This window comes from Mytilus galloprovincialis, chromosome 13 (genome assembly GCF_965363235.1).
Source record: "Mytilus galloprovincialis chromosome 13, xbMytGall1.hap1.1, whole genome shotgun sequence".
Classification (NCBI taxonomy): domain Eukaryota; kingdom Metazoa; phylum Mollusca; class Bivalvia; order Mytilida; family Mytilidae; genus Mytilus; species Mytilus galloprovincialis.
The window spans coordinates 67469575-67490938 of NC_134850.1; the positions used below are offsets into that span (position 1 = coordinate 67469575).

Below are 21364 nucleotides of genomic sequence, written 5' to 3' on the forward strand. Positions count from 1 at the left end.
CATATGTGCTTATTTAACTGTATTATGTATTTTATATTGTATGTATTTTTGTACATTTTTTATTTGTATTGATAGTTTTTGAAGATTAACATGTAATTGTTAAATGTTTTACCTTCGTTAAATAAAAAATTTTATTATTATTATGTAAACAATCGCCATATTGCTTTGTGACGTATTGGAATTTCCACAACAATATATATATTTTCGAATAACAGCCACTTTAACTCGCTTTGTAACTACGATGTACACCTTATCTACTAATATATATAAATAACGTCACATAATCTGTATATCTGTGTGGACCTAATCTACCATGTACCTATCTGATCATGTGACATGAATATTAATACACAAATTCTTGTTCAAATGTATAATTCCGTAATATTTAAATAAACACAATTTCTTTTATGGTTGTGAAAATATTGAAGTTTCAAATATTAAACTCATGCAACACACATTATTTATATTTACCACAATTGATATTCTTTACAAAACAAAATCGAATAATACTGCATTCTTTTATACTAAATAAAATATCTGATATATAGATTCACTTACGTTTGCATGCAGTTTATTCACATTCGAGAGATATTTTCCTTTTCGTGTTTCAACACATCATCTCATTGTCAACTCATTGTCAACATTGATGTAAACAATCGCCATATTGCTTTGTGACGTATTGGAATTTCCACAATAATATATATATATATTTCGATTCACAGCCACTTTAACTCGCTTTGTAACTACGATGTACACCTTATCTATCCAATATATTTAAATGACGTCACATAATCTGTATATCTGTGTGCATCTTATCTACTATATGTATGATAACTTTTTAATTTACAGTAATTTTTGGGCCGAATAAGGGCCTTATTGCTCCTACTCCTTTGATTGGTTAAGTTCCAATGATGGTTATTTTCTTGTATGCAATCAAATGTTATATTAAATTTTTTCTATAGTACTGGACAGGATAAAACTTTACTCATGCCAAGTATATCTTTATTTGTAACAAAGATAAATTCTGCACATTTTTTCTAAAAGTGCAAATTTAACAAAGACTATGGGCGAGTTGTTGTCGCTTTGACACATTCCCAATTTCCTTTTTCAATTTTAATAGGGAAAAATCAATGGTGGTATTACACCTAGAGCAAATCTGACATGTGTGGGTAATCTTCTTTCTATGAAACTACTGAGACACATTTAACCATACTTGACCATAATAATTAATATGTTTTTTCTTTAAAAAATGTATCAGATGACCCCACCTTCCAACCCTCATGGCCCACATGAATAAAAATGGAACATAGGGGTAAAATGCAGATTTTTGTATATATCTCTGAAACTAAACCATTTGGAGCAAATCAGACAGGGGGCAGTTGATGGTTTTCTCAGAGCATGGGTCCTGTGTAATTTCGAGGAGAAGATTTTTTAAAAGTTAACGGACATTTAATATGGACGACAGACAACAAGTGCTGCCCATTGGACCAAGATCGTTTTTAACCCTTAAAGTACACCACTTACCATTTTGTGTACAACATCCCAGGAAATTAATAATATTTTCATGGCATCCTATTAATTTCATCACTTCCATTTCTTGCATTAAATCTGTCAATTCTCTATCGGTTGCATCCTCTAAAATATTTAAATAATATTGACAATTATTAATGGATAAAACCATTGGTCACATTCAAAGAATACTGTGGATTCATTCATTTTCATGGATTGCTTAAAACTTGCATAATCGTGGATATTTGATTTTGTAATTTTTCCAATCTCTGTATTCAAAGCCTATTCAAAATATGTTATTCAATGAACATTTGAATTCAATGTTCACCTGTACCCACGAAAATTGGTATCAAACTAATGTTAATGAATCAAAAGTAATTTGTCCCAACCCAGGACTATATGTCCCCATTCAAAAACATTGATCAGGAACCCTCCCCTTGCAGTGGCATAGCTTGCATGTATGCTCAGATGCTCAAGCATCCACATCATTTTGACAAAACAAAAATAAAAAAAACAGCAGTTTAACTCGGAAGTATCAAAATGTAACAAGGCTGAGGATATGAGGATAACATCCAGTCATTTTCGAAGCAGTATGCCTGGTCTTTCATTTAGGATAATTTAGTTTGATACATGAATCGCAGAATAGTGTTTCAAGTTAACTTTTCTTCGTATAAATAGTCTATGTCATCAGCTAAGGCAAGCGGAGAGGACTGATACGCAGACCCGTGGACATGTTTCATCTGAAATTGAACCTAGTGGAGGGATGGCTTCTCATTTGACTATAGTAACTAACAACTAAAACACCATATTCTGATATCGTTTCTTGCGACATTGTAAACGACGTGATAAAACAAATCAATTTGTAATAGATCGTGATAAGTCCTAGGCTTATGAATTCCCGTTTCTATTTAGGTTCAAATACTAATTTTATTTTTATTCAGTCAAGAACAAAGATCCAATATTCCCCGCAATGCACATTACATGTCATATTTTATCTATCAAAGGCCAAGGAACAAGGGAATAACTAAAAAAAACTTTTATTTCTTTTTCTTTTTTATTTTAATATCTAAAAAGAAATAAAAGCTTCACAGCAAATGAAATGGGATTTTCATTACAATTTATATTTCAAAGGGACATTACTAGTTAAAAATATTTGATTACGAATTATTTTCAAAATTGTCAAAGACATTGCTTATGATATGAGTTTCACTTAATCTGACATGAATTGTACACATGAGAGTGCTAACAATACCGGACGATCGGACGCCCGGTATTTTTATGTCTCCTGCATGCGTTTAGCTCAGTAATAAAAAATCAAAGGTTGTAGACTCAAATTCCTGGAAAGAGAAGTCACTTCAGTTCCTATACTCAGAAGTTCCTAAATTATACAGAAGTGCCGCTGTAATGGAGTCCATTTAAACGGTTTTTGATATGTCAAATAGAAGATTGGGGGGGAAACTTTACATCAAATATTTATGAATTGAATGATGGTAGTTTCAAGAAAACAATAAAATTTGGTTAAAAATATAAATATATGAATTGGTGGGTATTTTGAATTTAAACAAAAATCTAACTAGTGTCGGATTCTGGGGGAGTACATGTGCTTAAATAAAAAATATTTTCTGCACAAAAAGGTCCAAAACATTTTTCGGCTCGCTCGACTCGGCAAAACATCCACATCATTTCAACCCTGGCTACGCCACTGCCTTGGATCCCCAACAGAACAAGCAGAGCTTGCATTGCTCACAAGTTTGTTTTTTTGCTTAAATCTTTCATCAATGACTGTTTTTGCTTTTCAATTTATATTTAATAATAAGAGGCTTACAAATGCCAATACAATGTTCATTGTATCTGTCATATTTTCATTAAAAGCAAATAAATGCATTTTACCCATTTGTTCCATTTTAACCATAGTGTCTTTGTTTCTTGAAGTACAAGGAAATAAAATACAAATTTATACTAAATTCATTTGCGAAGATTTATATAGTTAAAAAAAAAATAAAACAACTTGTGTAATTTTCCTTAAAGTTCAATAACTCTGTAACGGGTCAATTGACAATTTTTGTCATAAAAAAACATTTTTGAAGATGTTACTTTGCTGAACATTTTTTGCTGTTTACAGTTTATCTTTATCTTTAATTAATTTCATACAAAAACTAAAAAAAATCCTTAAAATAACCAATTTAGTGGCAGGAACCCAACAATGGCAGCCATGTTTGTCGATGGATCAAAACTTCGGATACAATTTATAAGCAAGATACCAGATAATTAAGGAAATTTTTTTTTGTTAAAGTTTGAAATCTTTGGCCCAGTAGTTTCAGAGAAGGTTTTTTGAAATAGTTAACAACAGATGATGATGGACGCCAAGTCATTAGTGATAACATAAGCTCAAATGGTTATAGCTAACAAGAATGTGTCCCCAGTACATGAATAGCCCATCCACACTATCATTTTCTATGTTCAGTGGACCTTGAAAATGGGGGAAAATTTCTAGTTTGGCATAAAAATTACAAAGATTATAAAATAGAAAACATGAGCCCTAAGTTTCAAGTTGATTGGACTTCAACTTCATCAAAAACTACCTCTACCAAAAACTTTAACCAATCCTTTAACCTGAAGCGGGACAGACAGACGGAAGGACAAACGGACGGAAGAACGAACCAATGGATGGACAGATGAACAAATGGACAGACAAAAGAACGAATGAATGGACGCACAGAACAGAAAACATAATGCACCAAAATGGGGCATAATAAATGGGACATTAAAATGGGTTTTAATCGATCCTACAAACTATCCATGTTTATGTAATAAGGAGTACTGTCTTTTGGTATGTATAACGAACACATTTACATTTATACCCTGTGTGTTATACATGACTACAAATATTTTCTTAGTTTTTTTTCAGGTCCAAAATTGGACCAAGAAATTTCCAATTGAAGTGAAAAGTAAGGATTTTTTTTGCTCAAACCTTGATTGTTTTTTATGTGTTATAATATTAATATTCTTGATTTGTCATGTTTTATTCAAATAAAATACATTTTATATCTTTGTTGTTACGTTTTTCGTGTAAATTTGTCAATATGTTTTGCAATCCGGAAATTTGCCAATTGTCTTAATATTGAAGACACAATAAAGCTTTTGTTATTGGTTAAATCAGCCTAGAGTTGTGTTCCTTGTTGTCATAACTTATTGTTTTGTATGTGAAGAGTTGAAGAAAAGTGTATGAAAATTGAATAAACAACACTTATTTTGAAAAGATAAACCATATAATATATCAGGTGATCACAAGTCATGTTGGTCAGTCATGTGACATAATATTGTAAAGTGATGATTTATTCTATGAGAAGTTTATTTTTATAAATACGTTTTTACTTTGTAACTTTTCAACTTTTAAACAACTGTTTAAAACCTTTCAAGAAATTATGATTGAAAACATGATTATCACATAATTGTAACCTGAACAAATTAAATTAGGAACAAGGTCAACCTGTCACTGATTTGTTTTGACATTCATTAGACCTGGGGTTGAAGTCATAAAACTTTGCTCAGTGCTCGGAGCACAAAAATCTTGCTCAAAACATAAAATCCAGCATTTTGATTGGTTTTTATTTGTTTAAGTACAAAAAACTGACTCAAATATTTATTACTTCAAGGCCTGTTGATTGAGGTGGGATAATCCAGATTAACAGCTAGAATCATCAAACAAAAAATAAAAGTATTGAGATTTTAACAATTCATTACAGCACTAATGACATTAATTGATTTGTAATTATTTTATTGTTTGAATCAGAACATTAATTGGATATTTATAATCTTGTCCTTTATACTCAAACAATTCATCCTTTTAACTGTGATTTTCAAAAAATTATCAAAGTTCAAAGCCCATAATTATAGCAAAAATGAGCCAAGCGGAACAAAACTGAAACTTAACAATTCCTAGTTGTGGAATTAGGGAATGACAGAATGATGGAATGACGGAATGACAGAATTACGGAATGACCGAATTACAGACATGGATAAAACTATATGGCACCGACATCTTTGTTGCGGGCCATATTCGTTGCAGGGCCATAACAATGCAAATTTTTCAATAAAGATAAAAAAGATGGAAAAAATTCAATTCTTATTTCCCAAAATTTTATGCTTGTCTAATAAAAAAAAGAAAACCTAAGCATAAATCCAGTTTTCATTAATACTATTTGATTTTTGATCTAAAATATATAAGTAAATTTTACCCTTCAACATCTTGACTGCTATGGCAGTTGTTGGAGCTTTATTTAAACCAACAGTTTCTGCTTTAAAAACTTTACCAAATGCTCCTTCCCCAAGAGGTTCACCAAGTGATAACCTATAACAATAAATAAATTATTTCATCTCATATTCATTTAGATATTGAGATACTGATTGATGTAACCATATATATATAACTAAATAAAATTCTAATAGTTGTACACATTTTCTTAGATATAAGAAGATATGGTATGAGTGCCAATGAGACAACTCTCCATCCAAATGACAATTTATAAAAGTAAACCATTATATGTCAATGTACGGCCTTAACACAGAGCCTTGGCTCACACTGAACAACAAGCTATAAAGGGCCCCAAAATTACTAGAGTAAAACCATTCAAACGGGAAAACCAACGTTCTAATCTATATAAAACCAGAGGCTCTAAAGAGCCTGTGTCGCTCACTTTTGTCTATGTGAATATTCAAGGACATGACACAATTGTGTTTTGGTGATAACTAAGATTTATGAAAAATGGTTAAATATTGACTATAAAGGGCAATAACTCCTAAAGGGGTCAACTGACCATTTCGGTTATGTTGACTTAGGCGAACAAAAATTAATTAGTAGATTTTCATCCAAATTTTTGAAAAAAATGGGGCGGGTGGGAGTATTTTATTTTTTAATTTTTATTTCTTATGAAACCCTCTTGTGACGTGTTCTTCAAATATACAAGAGTAATAATAAGTTTATATTATGTATATACATATAAGGAATGGTACATAATACATGTGTAATATTTCAAATCTTAACATGAATAAAAATCTCTAATTGGCAACCACTGTTCTACATGTAATAGCTGCTTTAGAAGCCTAAACAGCAAACACATAAAAGAAGAATGCCCCCCTCAGTTAGACTATCTTCACCAAATTTAGTGTCTTTTTAAGTCAAATAAGTGACAATTTTTTTTTGTCTCCATAAACATGATAAAATGAAACAAATATGCCACTAAAGAATTACGAGTTCAGAATAAAATGAAACTGTTTTAAAAACGAAAGGCTTGGTGCTTTTATGATTCTTCTTATAGATGCAAATATAATTAATATGTAAAATATGAACAGTTAACCAAAAAAGAGAAGATGTTTAAAGGCTCTATTCAGGGTATTGGGACAGAAGGTGTTTGTGCTGTTTGTCATTAAAAAAGCCATGGGTAAATCTAAGTGTATGTTTGCCGACTTTTTGAACTCAATTGTACTGTCATAAATCTAACAAGTTCGTGCTTGCATCATTTTATTTATACAGTTATGGTTTTGTACGAATGTGTTCCCCGATTCGAGCTCTTTGGGTATAATTCACAGTCCACAGTTCCTGCCACAAAGTCATTTTATCAATAAAAAAATCTACGGTATTCTTAATCACAGAAATTTGTGTCATACCGCCATTTGCCATCTTGGACACAGCGTATAACTTGTAACCCGATTATTTCATGCCCTTCTTGAAATCAATCTCTATTCTCGGTAGACGATTTTGTCATCGTAGAGCTGCAGAATCTTTTTAGCTCACCTGGCCTAAAAGGCCATGTGAGCTTTTCTCATCACTTGGCGTCCGTCGTCGTCGACGTCGTCGTCGTCGTCGTCGTCGTCGTCTGTCGTCGTTAACAATTTTTCAAACATCTTCTCCTCTGAAACTACTGAATGGATTTGAATGACACTTAACATGATTGTTCCTTAGTATATCCTGCACAAAATGTGCGCTTCGATTTTTGATCCGTCAAAAAACATGGCCGCCGTTACTTAAAATAGAACATAGGGGTCAAATGCAGTTTTTGGCTTATATCTCAAAAACAAAAGCATTTAGAGCAAATCTGACAGGGTAAAAATGTTCATTAGGTCAAGATCTATCAGCCCTGAAATTTTCAGATGAATCAAACAAACCATTGTTGGGTTGCTGCCACTTAATTGGTAATTTTAAGGAAATTTTGCAGTTTTTGGTCATTATCTTGAATATTATTATAGATAAAGATAAACTGTAAACAGCAAAAAAGATCAGCAAAGTAAGATCTACAAATAAGTTAATATGACCAAAATTGTCAATTGACCCCTTAAGGGGTTATTGTCCTTTAATGACAATTTTTCACAATTTGTTCATCATATTTGCTAACTTTAAAAAATCTTCTCCTCTGAAACTACTGAATGGATTTGGTTAAAATTTAGCATGGTTGTTCCTTAGATTATCCTGCACAAAGTGTGCGCTTTGATTTTTGATCCGTCAAAAAACATGGCCGCCGTTACTTAAAATAGAACATAGGGGTCAAATGCAGTTTTTGGCTTATATCTCAAAAACGAAAGCATTAAGAGCAAATCTGACATGGAGTAAAAATGTTCATTAGGTCAATATCTATCAGCCCTGAAATTTTCAGATGAATCAAACATCCAATTGTTGGGTTGCTGCCACTTAATTGGTAATTTTAAGGAAATTTTGCAGTTTTTGGTCAGTATCTTGAATATTATTATAGATAAAGATAAACTGTAAACAGCAAATATGATCAGCAAAGTAAGATCTACAAATAAGTCAATTTGACCAAAATTGTCAATTGACCTCTTTAGGAGTTATTGCCCTTTAAAGACTTTTTTCACAATTTGTTCATCATGTTGACCTTCTTTAAAAAATCTTCTTTTATGAAACTGCTGTATCAATTTCAGCCAAACTTAGGCTAAATGAGTTTCAGAGTTTCAGAGTATCTAGTATAAATTTTATATTTCATTTCCTTGTATGTCAAGAAACATAGCTCCTATGGCTAAAATAGAACATAGGAGAAAATGATTTTTTTTTGCTTTTGAAGAAAATAGGACGATTCAAAGAACATTTAAATAAATTGAAAAGCCAAAATAATCATTGATGAGAGATTAAACCAAAAAAATTCAGGTGAGCGATTCAGGCTCCTGAGAGCCTCTTGTTTAATTACTCGAAGTAATACGAAAACCGAAATTTGAAACAGGAAGTCTGAAAGGAAACAAAATTTTTGACGGTTACCGGAAACGGAGATGATCAAATCCGGAAATCGTAAATTTTTCAAAATAAAAAAAATCGGGGCGGGATGATTTCAGAGGGGCGGACGGGGATGAAAATCTATCAATTAATTTTAATTGGCCTTATTTGTAAAACTTACTTTGCTGAACATTATTGCTGTTTAGTTTATCTCTATCTATTATAATCATGATAATATTCAAGATAATAACCAAAAACAGCAAAATTCAGGGGTAGCAACCCAACAAAAGGTTGTCCGATTCATCTAAAATTTTTAGGGCAGATAGATCTTGACCTGATAAACAATTTCACTCTATGTCAGATTTGTTCTAAATGCTTTGGTTTTTGAGTTATAAGCCAAAAGCTGCATTTTACCCCTATGTTCTATATTTAGCCCTGGCGGCCATCTTGGTTGGTTGGCCGGGTCACTGGACACAATTTTTAAACTAGATACCCTAATAATGTTTTGGCCATGTTTGGTTAAATTTGGCCCAGTAGTTTCAGAGGAGAAGATTTTTATAAAAGTTAACGACGATGGATGACGGACGCCAAGTGATGAGAAAAGCTCACTTGGACCTTCGGGCCAGGTGAGCTAATCAAAGCCTTAAAGGCTGTAAAAGCAATTGCTGTCATGTTAATGTTTGGGGATTATATATAATAATTAAACCTGACATGAGTGTTGTCTAGTTAGAAGTAAGAAGGTTTTAACTTTATATAAATAAAAGACTTCAGCAGAAAGTCATTTTTAATATGTTTTATATTTCACAAGGAGAAAACACGTTTACCAGGCTAAAGTTGGGGTCAAATATACATGTGCTGAAACATATAACTCAAAAAGAAATCATCATGGATTATCCCCTGGTAGTGTTTGTAACTGGGCAATAATTTCCTTTATTGATTTAATTTTAACAATTTTCATTATTAATTTATATTTAACCATTAACACAAATGATTAAGTTAAAACATTTCAACTTTCCAGACGCAAATGTTAAAAAACGGGAAAGAAATAAAATATCTTACAAGACATAAACATGTAAAGAATAAATGTATATTTCAGCTTAATAAAAATATTTTCATAATGGTACTTTGTCATCATTTTTAAAACTAAGTTCCAAACATTATTGCTCAGTTGATATACATGTATGTCCTTCTGATGCGGTACGAGCACAGGCACTTGTTTCTATCCAAAATAGTTTTATATGGATAGTCGACCTTCCTATGGATAGAAACAAGTGCACGTGGGTACGAGATAACTATAATTATCATGCAATCCCGAAAAGGGGGGTCATCACAGACAAACATGACATTAAATCGTTATCACTGAACTAGTATATGTATTGTTTAGGGCCAGTTGAAGGACGCCTCCGGGTGCGGGAATTTTTCGCTGCATTGAAGACCTGTTGGTGACCTTCTGCTGTTGTATGTTTTTCTATGGTCGGGTTGTTGTCTCTTTGACACATTCCCCATTTCCATTCTCAATTTTATTATACGAACAAGAACAAACAGCTCTACGTTGCTTTGACATTTATCAATTTTTAGGAAACATTGCGAAAAATGATCTTCAATATTTCGAAAACATGTGAAATAAAATTGCTAACACGGTGGACCGTCGAGTGTCAACAAACATCCCCGGCGAGAAGAAATTCATGACTTCATGAACTATCATGAATGGTTCGTGAATGTTCATGAATGGTACATGAAAATTCATAAATAATTCATAAATGAAGGTTCATGAATTTAATTCATGAACTGTTCATTAAAAGTATTTTATGAATGTTCATGAAGTTTTGATGAATCACTAGATGTTCATAAAAATTCATGAAATGTTCATTAAAAGTATTTTATGAATGTTCATGAAGTTTTGATGAATCACTAGCTGCTCATAAAAATTCATGAAATGTTCATTAAAAGTATTTTATGAATGTTCATGAAGTTTTGATGAATCAGTAGCTGCTCATAAAAATTCATGAAATGTTCATTTAAAGTATTTTATGAATGTTCATGAAGTTTTGATGAATCACGAGCTGATCATTGAAATTCTTGAAATGTTCATCTGTCATATGCATGTGTTATGAATAATAGATGATTTAGTAACTGGTAACACTGCGTGTGGGACTGTCACTGCTGTTACTGGTTTGCTGCAAGAAGGTTTTTTTTTACTCTTCCTTTCCCTAAACTGCTAAAGATGTAAATTCTGATTTTCTCCAAGTTCACATATGTGCCTTTCTATTAATTGTCGTCCGTCATATAAATAACTTAGAAAAATATCAGATCAATGATAGATAGGCCCAACGACAGACGTTTCTCAACGTATGTACAATGTAAACAAACCTTGACCTCGTGGTTTTAATCGTACTGAACAGTTCGACCCTAAAAATACCTTCCAAGTGAGTCCACTTGTTTATTCACATGCACCATGTGCCGTTTAAACTAAAGATTTTTTTTTTATTATACTTAATAAAACTGCATATTAATAAATATTTGTTTGCGACACCCTTGATTTATTTTCATACTTCCGTTACGGCACAGATCAACTTCTGGCCGATATTATCTGGGGCGAGATTGTCACAGTCTCAACGTCAGCATAAGTGCACTCTTGGGTAATACGTCACCAAAATGGAGATTACGCTGATGGAAACACGGAAAAGACATTTCCAGTCAGAAAGATTTCAGATAAGTGCATTACAAATTTAATTTAACATGACAGACATGTGTATATTATTATAAAATATAATTTGTTGAGGAAATATAATTTTTTTATGGTTTCTTTGAGCAAAGCAACATCAGAAAGTCTGAAAGCATATTTGAAAATTTATTTTTAATTATATAAACAAAATGAATAATTGTTTCCACATATGATTATTGGTAGTTACCTAAAATTTATAGTTTTTGAATTGTTTGAATTGTTCTTTTGTGAAAATAATAAGTAGCCAGTTTTTATAATCTTCAGGGGATAAAAAGGGGGAGGGTTTTGAAATGAATTTGATTCATTAACAGCTTCAGATGTAAGTGTGTAAACAGGCAACAACATTTCAATTGAATTTTATTGCTTTAAAACATCTAGAACAATTGATTCTTTGTGGATTTTTTTTATACTTTTAGGGGATTGAATGATTAAATATCAAAATGGAGCTGCCAGTTTTGATAGTAAAACAGATTCCGTGGAGATTTTAGTTACATTTATTCAGCGATTCTACTTGGAAGAACAGAGACAACAAAATATTACAGAAAGAAGCAGAAACTTTACATGTATCCTTTTATATTATTATATCTGACGCATAGTTACTTTAGTTTTAATATTGGGTGGGTACAGGTGCAGATCCAGCCATTTTAAAAAAGGTGTGGGGTTCAAACTATGTACTATAAACCCTTTCATATGCATTGATCTTGCTAAAAAAGGGTGGGTTCCAATCCCCCCCAGAATCCTCTCCTTGACAGTAAATTACCCCTGTGAGATGATAATGAATAATTCATGAATATGCATGAACATTTCATGAACTGTTCATGAACAGATTTCATGAACAGTTCATCATATCTTCATGAACATTTGATGAGCAATTCATGAACTGAAAATCGACAGTAATGTTCATGAACTTTAATGTTCATGAACAATTCATGAACAAGAAAGGTTCATGAACAAGAAAGGTTCATGAACATTTAAATTCAACAATGATCATGAACCCTTTCTTGTTCATGAATTGTTCATGAACATTAAAGTTCATGAACATTACTGTCGATTTTCAGTTCATGAATTGCTCATCAAATGTTCATGAAGATATGATGAACTGTTCATGAAATCTGTTCATGAACAGTTCATGAAATGTTCATGCATATTCATGAATTATTCATTATCATCTCACAGGGGTTAGTAGACTTGTTCACAGAAAAGACGAGGATAATGGTTTCATCTGACATTTGTTATGCATACCCAGTTTTGATCATGATATTTAAAAAGACGTACTTTTTTTCAATCTATGTAACTAGAAAATTCCAAATTGAAATATCTCTTCATCTGGACCGACTTGGCATCTACTACGTTTGGACGAGTCCATTTCATTAGTAAGGTGATCGATAAATATTACGGAGTTTTGACAGAAAAGGAAAACGAACTTATTGTTATGTGTTTTCAACAAGGGTTTCGTTCCGCTAAATTATTTGCGCAAACAAAGTTTGTCTATTTTTAGATTACAGGTAATCATTTGACACTACGCATTAACCTGTGTAGTGATTTTGATTTTACGATAAATGTATGAATGAACGATAATTTTATGAATGAACAAGAGCACCTGACCTCTTAAAGAAACACAAATTAAACATATAAAACCGTATTTAATAGGAGATAATTCAGTTAAATTTTCAATACTAAATCAACAACTGAAATGAATCCATATTTTGTTGAAACATCGTACGAACGGCGGAAAACGGAATCGCAGTTATAAAAATGTACTTTTTTTCACTCGGACTTCTATGTTATTTGATAGTCAAACGGTTGACCCTTTAAATACAAAAATACATCTACAAGAACATATTCTGAAACTTCTTAAATCCACTAACGTTTTTTTAAAGTTTCAAGCTATGTATTGCATTAGAAAACATACATAGGTGTTAAAGAATGACAGACCAGGAGCCTGTTTAACAAAATACTATGGCTTGATATGGGCGGAGTCTCTGATCTGGGTCACAAAGATGGCCATACGCGATAGCATAAAAGCAATTGCTTTAAAAACAAGAAACGAGAAACACATATAAATTATATAAACAAACTACAACTACTGTACATCAGATTCCTGACTTAGGACAGGTGCAAACATTTGCAGTGATGGATTAAATGTTTTAATGGGTTAAACCATTTATTACTAATGATTTACAATTTTCAGTGTTTTTGAACAATTTTGTACCGAGACACATGTTTTTTTTTATCTAGGTAATGTGAGAATGTTATATTTGCTCTTTTAAAAAATTACCAGAAAATCAAGTTTCTCACATTGTATTGCATGATCAGACCTCTACAATAACATTTTTTTCAACTTGTTTAGGAGGACTTTGCATTATAAGTTGATTCAAGGAACAAAAGAAATTTAAAACAATAGAACAGAAGTTAGTTTTATATCTTTTGAAATATTTTTCAAAAATTATGAGTCAAGAAAAACTGAAACTAGTCATGTCACAGAACTTAGGATCTACTTTTTAACAATGCCAAGTCAAATCAGACTTGCATATGAGGCACCGTCTGATAGGCATGTCAATGTAAATTCATTGGATTTGTATCTTGTTTTTATTTTAAAGTCGAATTTTTTGTCAGCTTTTTCCAGTTTTATCCATTTCATACAGTAAGTACAGAGTGAGTCATGGATGATATTACGACACTCATTCCAATTTATAATTGACTGGGGAAGATAATTAGGTCCTTTACTGAGGAATTATTTTAACTCTCCGTCTTGAAATATGTTAAGATCTCCTGTTATAACATGGGAAATTGGTCCATAAATGTATTTGGAATTACTGCAATTACATGAAGTAGGTGTATTTTCACTGATATTAAAATCTTTACACAATTGGCTATAATTTAACACAAATTTCCATGTAGATTTCTTGTAAATATAACAAATAAGAGGGAGCTCAGTATTATCAAAATATCCAGGAATTTGTTCTTTAACAGAATGGTTGTTAAAAATACCAGCAATATTTACAAAATCAAAACCTTTATTGACATACTTTATTTTAATAAAATGTTTTTTATGATCTTCAGGACAATCAATTTTAGGAAACAGTTTAGAATAACAATATGCCATTATAATTTGAACAATTTCGTACTTAGGACTGCTATATGAAATTGTGTTGCAATCCTCTAAAATTTTATTTAACTTATTAATCGGTAATGAACAGAGCTTTGTTAACAGATAATGTCTGCTGTTGTTTTTTGAAATAGAAATTAGGTCCGAAATATTGGTGTGATTGGTCCGAAATTTTCTTTGATTGTGATTTTTTCTACGACCATGAGAATGTTTTTTTTCCGAACAGTTTTAGAAACAATATCCAAAATGTTAACAGTATCGGTTCTTGATATTTTTTAATCTAATTTAATTCAATTATTTTCCGTGATTGTACAAACTTTGAATGAGATTCACCAGGCTGCTTATTTACTTCTTCCAAAGGTTGAACTGCTAAATATTTGATAAGATGACTGTGCTTCTTAAGGTGTTGATAAATGATACTTTTGAATTTATTGGGTTATTTTCTTGAGTGCGTTTAGATAAATATCGACCAGTTTAACCTACGTACTGAATACCGCATCCTGGTTTGTTTCATGTGAGTAAATAAATAAGACTGTTTGTTTTTCAAGTTATATCAGTTTCAAATTTTAAAGAAAATGAGCGACCATTAAGTGTGGACCTTACCGTATTGTTGGTGGAAAGACAGGGACATGTTACTCATTTTTTGGCATGACACTTATCGATAGAAGGGTAACCACGATTTTTATTTTTAAAAATGTTAGCGATGGTAGTATTTTTAGATAGGCGATTTTGAAGATTGAGACGTGTAATTACCCTTTGAACGAGTTAAGTATTTAATATTTTTCCATTTCTAAGCTTCCTATTTGTTTTTTGTTTGTGAATTATATTAGAAAGGAGCAAAGACTGGTGTCCAGAATATGAACCAGCATACAATGAATTAAGTTATGAAAAAATGATAAATCTGTTCAGCTAAAGATGTCAAACGCTATCTGTATTAATTACCCAAAAAAAGATAGGGTATATCAGGGTAGCGACTGACGTCTGACTAAATATTCTCGCTCGGACACACACTCCATAATCTAGTATATTATAAGAGCATATAAACCTGTTAAATTAAATTAATATTGATATAGCTTTTACTTGTCTGACCTTTTTATCCTCTAGTACAAGACAATCAGACAAGTGTTATTGTTGAGCCCTAATGATTCCAGTATATATATGAGAAAATGTTAAACCTTGGAAAAAAAGAGTTTTTGGAAAAACTTCCTGTTATATTTCATACTACAGTGGTTACAATATCTATTGAATTCATCTGAAAATTGATACAACCAATCAAATATCAGGTCATTATACAGCTTTTAACCAAAGAAACAATCTGGATGTCAGAAACAGTGAGCAATGCTATTTGTGGGTCGACAGATATAAGTTAAAATGTTGTCATGAGTCAATATATATGTCTTTACAGTATGATAACTTTCATGGAATGGTCAATGTTATGCTTTAACTTACTGTTCCCGTCTAAATTCCCAGTGTTTGTCCAGAGGGAGATCATACTCTGACATCATGGTCAAATCAGATGACAAGCGTCTTCTTGGACCAGGTTCAATTCTGATTGTGGGTAAAACAAATGGTTGTGTACCATCATAAGATTTGTATGGATGGTAATTCTCATTCTGGAATTGATGCAAAACATTCTGATATGAAATTAAAATGTATACCTGTTTCAAATTTGTGTGCAAATCCATGTCATTTTTTTAATTATCATGATTTTGTAATAGAAATAAACATCATAAAAGTTTGAAGAGCACACAGACTATCGCTAATAATAAATGAAGCAAGTCCAGATGCAAAGCTGTTATAAATATTCAAATCTAAAATTGACAAAAACTTCCTTAAAACTAAATTAGATTCTGTCTAGATTGAATATCTCTATTTTCATAATCTAAACATTACTGATGAACATTTAATGAATCTCAATAATCTTCCTTTCTTAAGACTTACTTTGTAACTTTTACACCATATAAAGACAACTTCCTCATAAAACTTCATTTCCTAATTATAACCGAATAAGTCAAACATATTCTTTTTTGTGCACTTGTATTTGAACTTATCAGTAATAAAATATGTTTGAATATTGAAACTAGCCTGTGTCATGACAATTACTCTCTTGACATTTCTATATTTGCTGGACTGAACCCTCTTGTAACGTCTATAACATATAAATATCAGGAGTAACAGGAAGAGAACAACTACTGATGCGACACCACCGATAATGTAGATTACTATTTGCTCTTTATCGTTTGTTCCTCCTGACCTAATGTCTACTGCTTCTGCTTGTTCATCTGCAATTAAAGTATTTGTAATTAAAAAGTTTTCAAAAGATGAAATAATATGTTTGAAAGGAAATGGTAAATATGTGTCAGCTCAATAGCTGGTATATCTACAATATTTATAACCAATTCAATCCTTTTTTCCTCCTCATCAAACTTTTAATTGTTAAAAGTCTTTATTTTAGGAATGATTGTAATATTTTTTTCTGTCTATGAAGGAATAATATCATTAAAAAAAATGTGGTGCACACTGAATAACCCACTACATAAGTTACTCTAAAGTGTGTATCAAATTCAACATTTTTAACGATGAACGCCATGATTATTTTTGGTGTTAAAACTGCTTATTCTCCTTTTTTGTAAGTGTTCTATACTTTAAGCACCTGCATAGCCATTTTTACTTGATAGAAATATAAGATAAGGGGGTTTCAAATATTTATTTATTACATATATAAAGTTAAGATAAAGTGATCAGCCATCATATATAGTTGGTAAAAAGTATATCTGCTTAAGCTACATAATGTCAACTTTGGTAACACTATTGAGCAGTGGCTTTCTGGTAGGTAGCTGTCTCAATATGTTTAATAAAGTCATTAGGGTCACCATAGTCAGCTTGGCAAGAAGTGTAGTAAGCATGATCTTGACCCAATGGCACTGGACTTGTACAATTTAAAATCAGATCTCCAGGCAGAGAAAATATGGCTAGATAATTGGTTGTTTTTAATTTGCTGCTAGGGTATTTGGTAATAACAGAGACATACATGTATAATACATTATATGTCTATGGGATAACATAGTTTGCATTTCATCAAATTATAAAAATTTAGAATTTTCAAAGACAAACATACTTATACTTAGGTATTCCATTGGTTTATATAGAAAACAAGCCATAAATATCGTATTTGATTTCATTAAGACATTTGTCTTTGAGGTTCAGTACTATAACTTTTTGAACACAGACAATATTATCAGAGAACATTCATTAGACCTGACAAGTATATATGATGATTATCCTTATGAACATATGCCAAATAAATTTAAATTGCCAACAACTGATAAGGGGAAACAAACATTAATTGAAACCATAGACCAAAATCTATACGCGGAAGCTGCTCACATGGTCGCCTTTCGCATTCCCCATGATAAACTGTACCCTTGGATCAAAGCGTTACATCTCGTATATTATGAACACTATGGTAAATCGACCCAGTATGCAGTGAGCTGGTTTGATGAACCTGACAACTGGTCAGAGAAAACAGGAAATAAAACAGTCTGTATTGAACTATCAACAAAGACAGATCAGCCAAATCCATTACTGTATAAAATACAGCTACACATAAACACTGGCCTGATTCAAATACAAGGAAATCACAAAGATACATTCGTTACAATTGACTTCCCCGTCTTACTCCAAATTGTTGAGAAAGTTGTTGCCCATAATTTGTCAACTAGTGAAGACAAAGACTCAACAAAGATTAAAAATGCCAAACAAACATTACAATCAGATATCACGGATACGGCTACCTTAGATATTAACCATAACACCTTCGTAAAGAGCCCATCAGGCACTAAAGAAATATCCAACAAAAACAATGAGAACCAAACAATGGAACAACACGAAAAAAATGTAGTGTCTCAGACAGTGGATCAAAATAATAACATGGAAAAATTTATGACATGTATGGAAAAACATTTTACCAACGCTCTTGATAAAATATGTCAACAACAAACTGACATGCTGGTTTCGAAAATGACTTCAATGGACATTGCATATAAACATACCATTCAACAAAATGAAGAAAGGTTTACTTTAATGATGGACAAAGTAGAATCTGTGATTAACAAAAAGGCTAATTTAGAAAGAGAAAATGGAGAACTAAAATGCAAAATTCAGCATATAAATCATGAAACTACACTTGAAAAAGAACTACTGAAAACCAAAATGGAAACTAAATGTGAGATGCTTACACAGAAAAATAAATCACAAAGTGACAAAATTAATAAACTAGACCTGGAACTTGGTGAAATTAACAAGGAGATGCAGGTAAGGAAAAACAAAATAGAATCATTAGAATCATCATTTACTGCTTTTCGCAAAGACATTGAAGACAAAGAAAAAGAGATTCTTAGTTTAAAAATACATGCCAGTAGTGGCGACGGAGAATTCCAAACTGTGCCAATATCTAGACCATCAAAACCATCAGTTATTCTCATGGGCACCTCAAATACTGAAAACATAGACCCTAGAATCTCACCAGACTACAATGTGCACAAAGTTACAGCATATACCCTTGACGAAACAGAAAAAGAACTCCAAAAGCTTGAGAGTGAACCAAACGTTATTGTGTTACACTCCTTAACGAACGAGTTAATGAACAAAACTCCAAATGACTGTGTTGACAGAATGACTAGGATATGCGATGATATACGTTCACGTTTCAATAATATCAAGATCGTGATCTCCTTGCCAACACCGAGGAGCGATTCTGAAGATTATAACTCAGATGGACAACTTATAACAATTCTAATGAAAACCAAGTTCAGGGGAGATGACTCTGTTATCCTATGCGACAATAGCAACTTGGCATACAAAGGACAAGTGATGAATAGATATATAGCTCAGGACCAATTTCATCTTACTCCTGATGGAACTGCTGTACTAGCTGCAAATATCCGTGACTGTATCGATAAAGCCCTTAATTTGCCTCCACGCAGTACACAGGGAAGAACTGGATATGGAAGAGGACGACCCTATAGAGGTAGAGGAGGCAGAGGCGGCAGACGTGGCTATGGACGTGGCCGTAGAGGATACCGATAGACTGTAAAATTACCTATAGTATAAACCTCATTGATATCTTCTTTTTAAACAAATTGTACTGAGCTGTGTTGTTATTTTGAATATTATATCAGCTAAATAATCCTCAGGTAGAGAGATTATTTCAATAAACATTTTTTAGTACTATTTTTTTTTATATAACTCGTTTTGTTCATTAACTCGTTCGTTAAGGAGTGTAACACAATAACGTTTGGTTCACTCTCAAGCTTTTGGAGTTCTTTTTCTGTTTCGTCAAGGGTATATGCTGTAACTTTGTGCACATTGTAGTCTGGTGAGATTCTAGGGTCTATGTTTTCAGTATTTGAGGTGCCCATGAGAATAACTGATGGTTTTGATGGTCTAGATTTTTTCCTTTAAAAATGCCCTGTACCAAGTCAGGAATATGGTCATTGTTATATTATAGTTCGTTTCTGTGTGTATTACATTATAACGTTGTGTCGTTTGTTTTCTCTTATTTTTGAGTGTAAATTCACATTGCGATAAGACGTGTCACGGTACTTGTCTATCCCAAATTCATGTATTTGGTTTTGATGTTATATATATATGTTATATTTGTTATTCTCGTGGGATTTTGTCTATATGTGTTACATTTTAGTGTTATGTCGTTGTTCTCCTCTTATATTTAATGCGTTTCCCTCGGTTTTAGTTTGTTATCCCGATTTTGTTTTTTGTCCATGGATTTATGAGTTTTGAACAGCGGTATACTACTGTTGCCTTTATTCATCGAGTAAATTAAATTTTTTTTTGTGTACAACTAAAAATAGATCTAGATATACAACGTAATAGATATTCAAATATATTGTATAACCAAATACAGATATAAGAGATTTAAAAAAAAAAAAGGCTAGTGTAGTGTGTACACATAAATATACAAATACATATATACGTTATTATAAGATACAATATGAAAACTAGTCTAAATATATGCAGCTGGAATGTTGGGGGGTTGCTGTCAGAACATCATGATAAGTCAAATGATAAGAATTTTTTATCAGAATTAGCACAAAATGATTTAGTTTTATTAACTGAGACCCATGTTGGTTATGAAAATCATTTGAAATTTGATAACTTTTTGTACTATCCATTCTGCAGACCAAAATCTAAAAATAACAGATATTTTGGTGGTCTAGGGATTCTCATACGTAAAGAAATTCGTAAAGGTGTAAATTTTTTGAATAACGGGACCTCAGAATACCAATGGCTAAAATTGAAGAGAGAATTTTTCAATTTAAACAAAGATATATATTTGTGCTTGATATACTATGCTCCCAAAAGCCAAACAGACCTACTGGAGATAATAGAAAAGGATATAACTGATAGTTATGGGTCTATGGGGGACATCCTGTTAGTAGGGGATCTTAATGCCAGAACTGGGTCAGAAAAAGACTATATTGATGGTGACAGCACCTCCCATGTTCCTTTATTTGATGAAAATTATGATGTAGACTGTTTCACAGAGGAAAGGGTCAGTAAAGATTTAATAACTGATTCCAGAGGGAAAAACTTGCTAGAATTTTGTATAGGTAATCAGTTACGTATCTTGAATGGGCGTATGTGTGGTGATAGCACGGGTAAATTTACATGTTTCAAACCTAATGGATGCAGTGTAGTTGATTATGCTTTAGTTTCTCAAAGCCTACTCCAGCAAATTTTATATTTTAATGTATCAGATTTTAAGGCAAATTTTTCTGATTGC

At 32.0% G+C, this 21364-nt stretch overlaps 1 protein-coding gene across 2 annotated transcripts in view; it reads right to left on the reverse strand.

Moving 5' to 3' along the window:
* Positions 1 to 461: 461 nt before the first annotated feature.
* Positions 462 to 21364, reverse strand: part of LOC143057246 (fibroblast growth factor receptor 2-like) — a 45706-nt gene continuing 24803 nt past the window's right edge. The window contains exons 5-9 of one of the 2 annotated variants that reach the window (XM_076230514.1): positions 16648 to 16844; positions 16012 to 16175; positions 5748 to 5860; positions 1525 to 1635; positions 462 to 761 (exon numbers count right to left, since the gene is read on the reverse strand). In XM_076230514.1, coding sequence (XP_076086629.1) covers positions 616 to 761; positions 1525 to 1635; positions 5748 to 5860; positions 16012 to 16175; positions 16648 to 16844 — 731 coding nt within the window. In that variant the 3' untranslated portion in view covers positions 462 to 615. The remainder of the gene's footprint in view (positions 762 to 1524; positions 1636 to 5747; positions 5861 to 16011; positions 16176 to 16647; positions 16845 to 21364) is intronic. The other variant, XM_076230515.1, reaches the window with a different exon arrangement.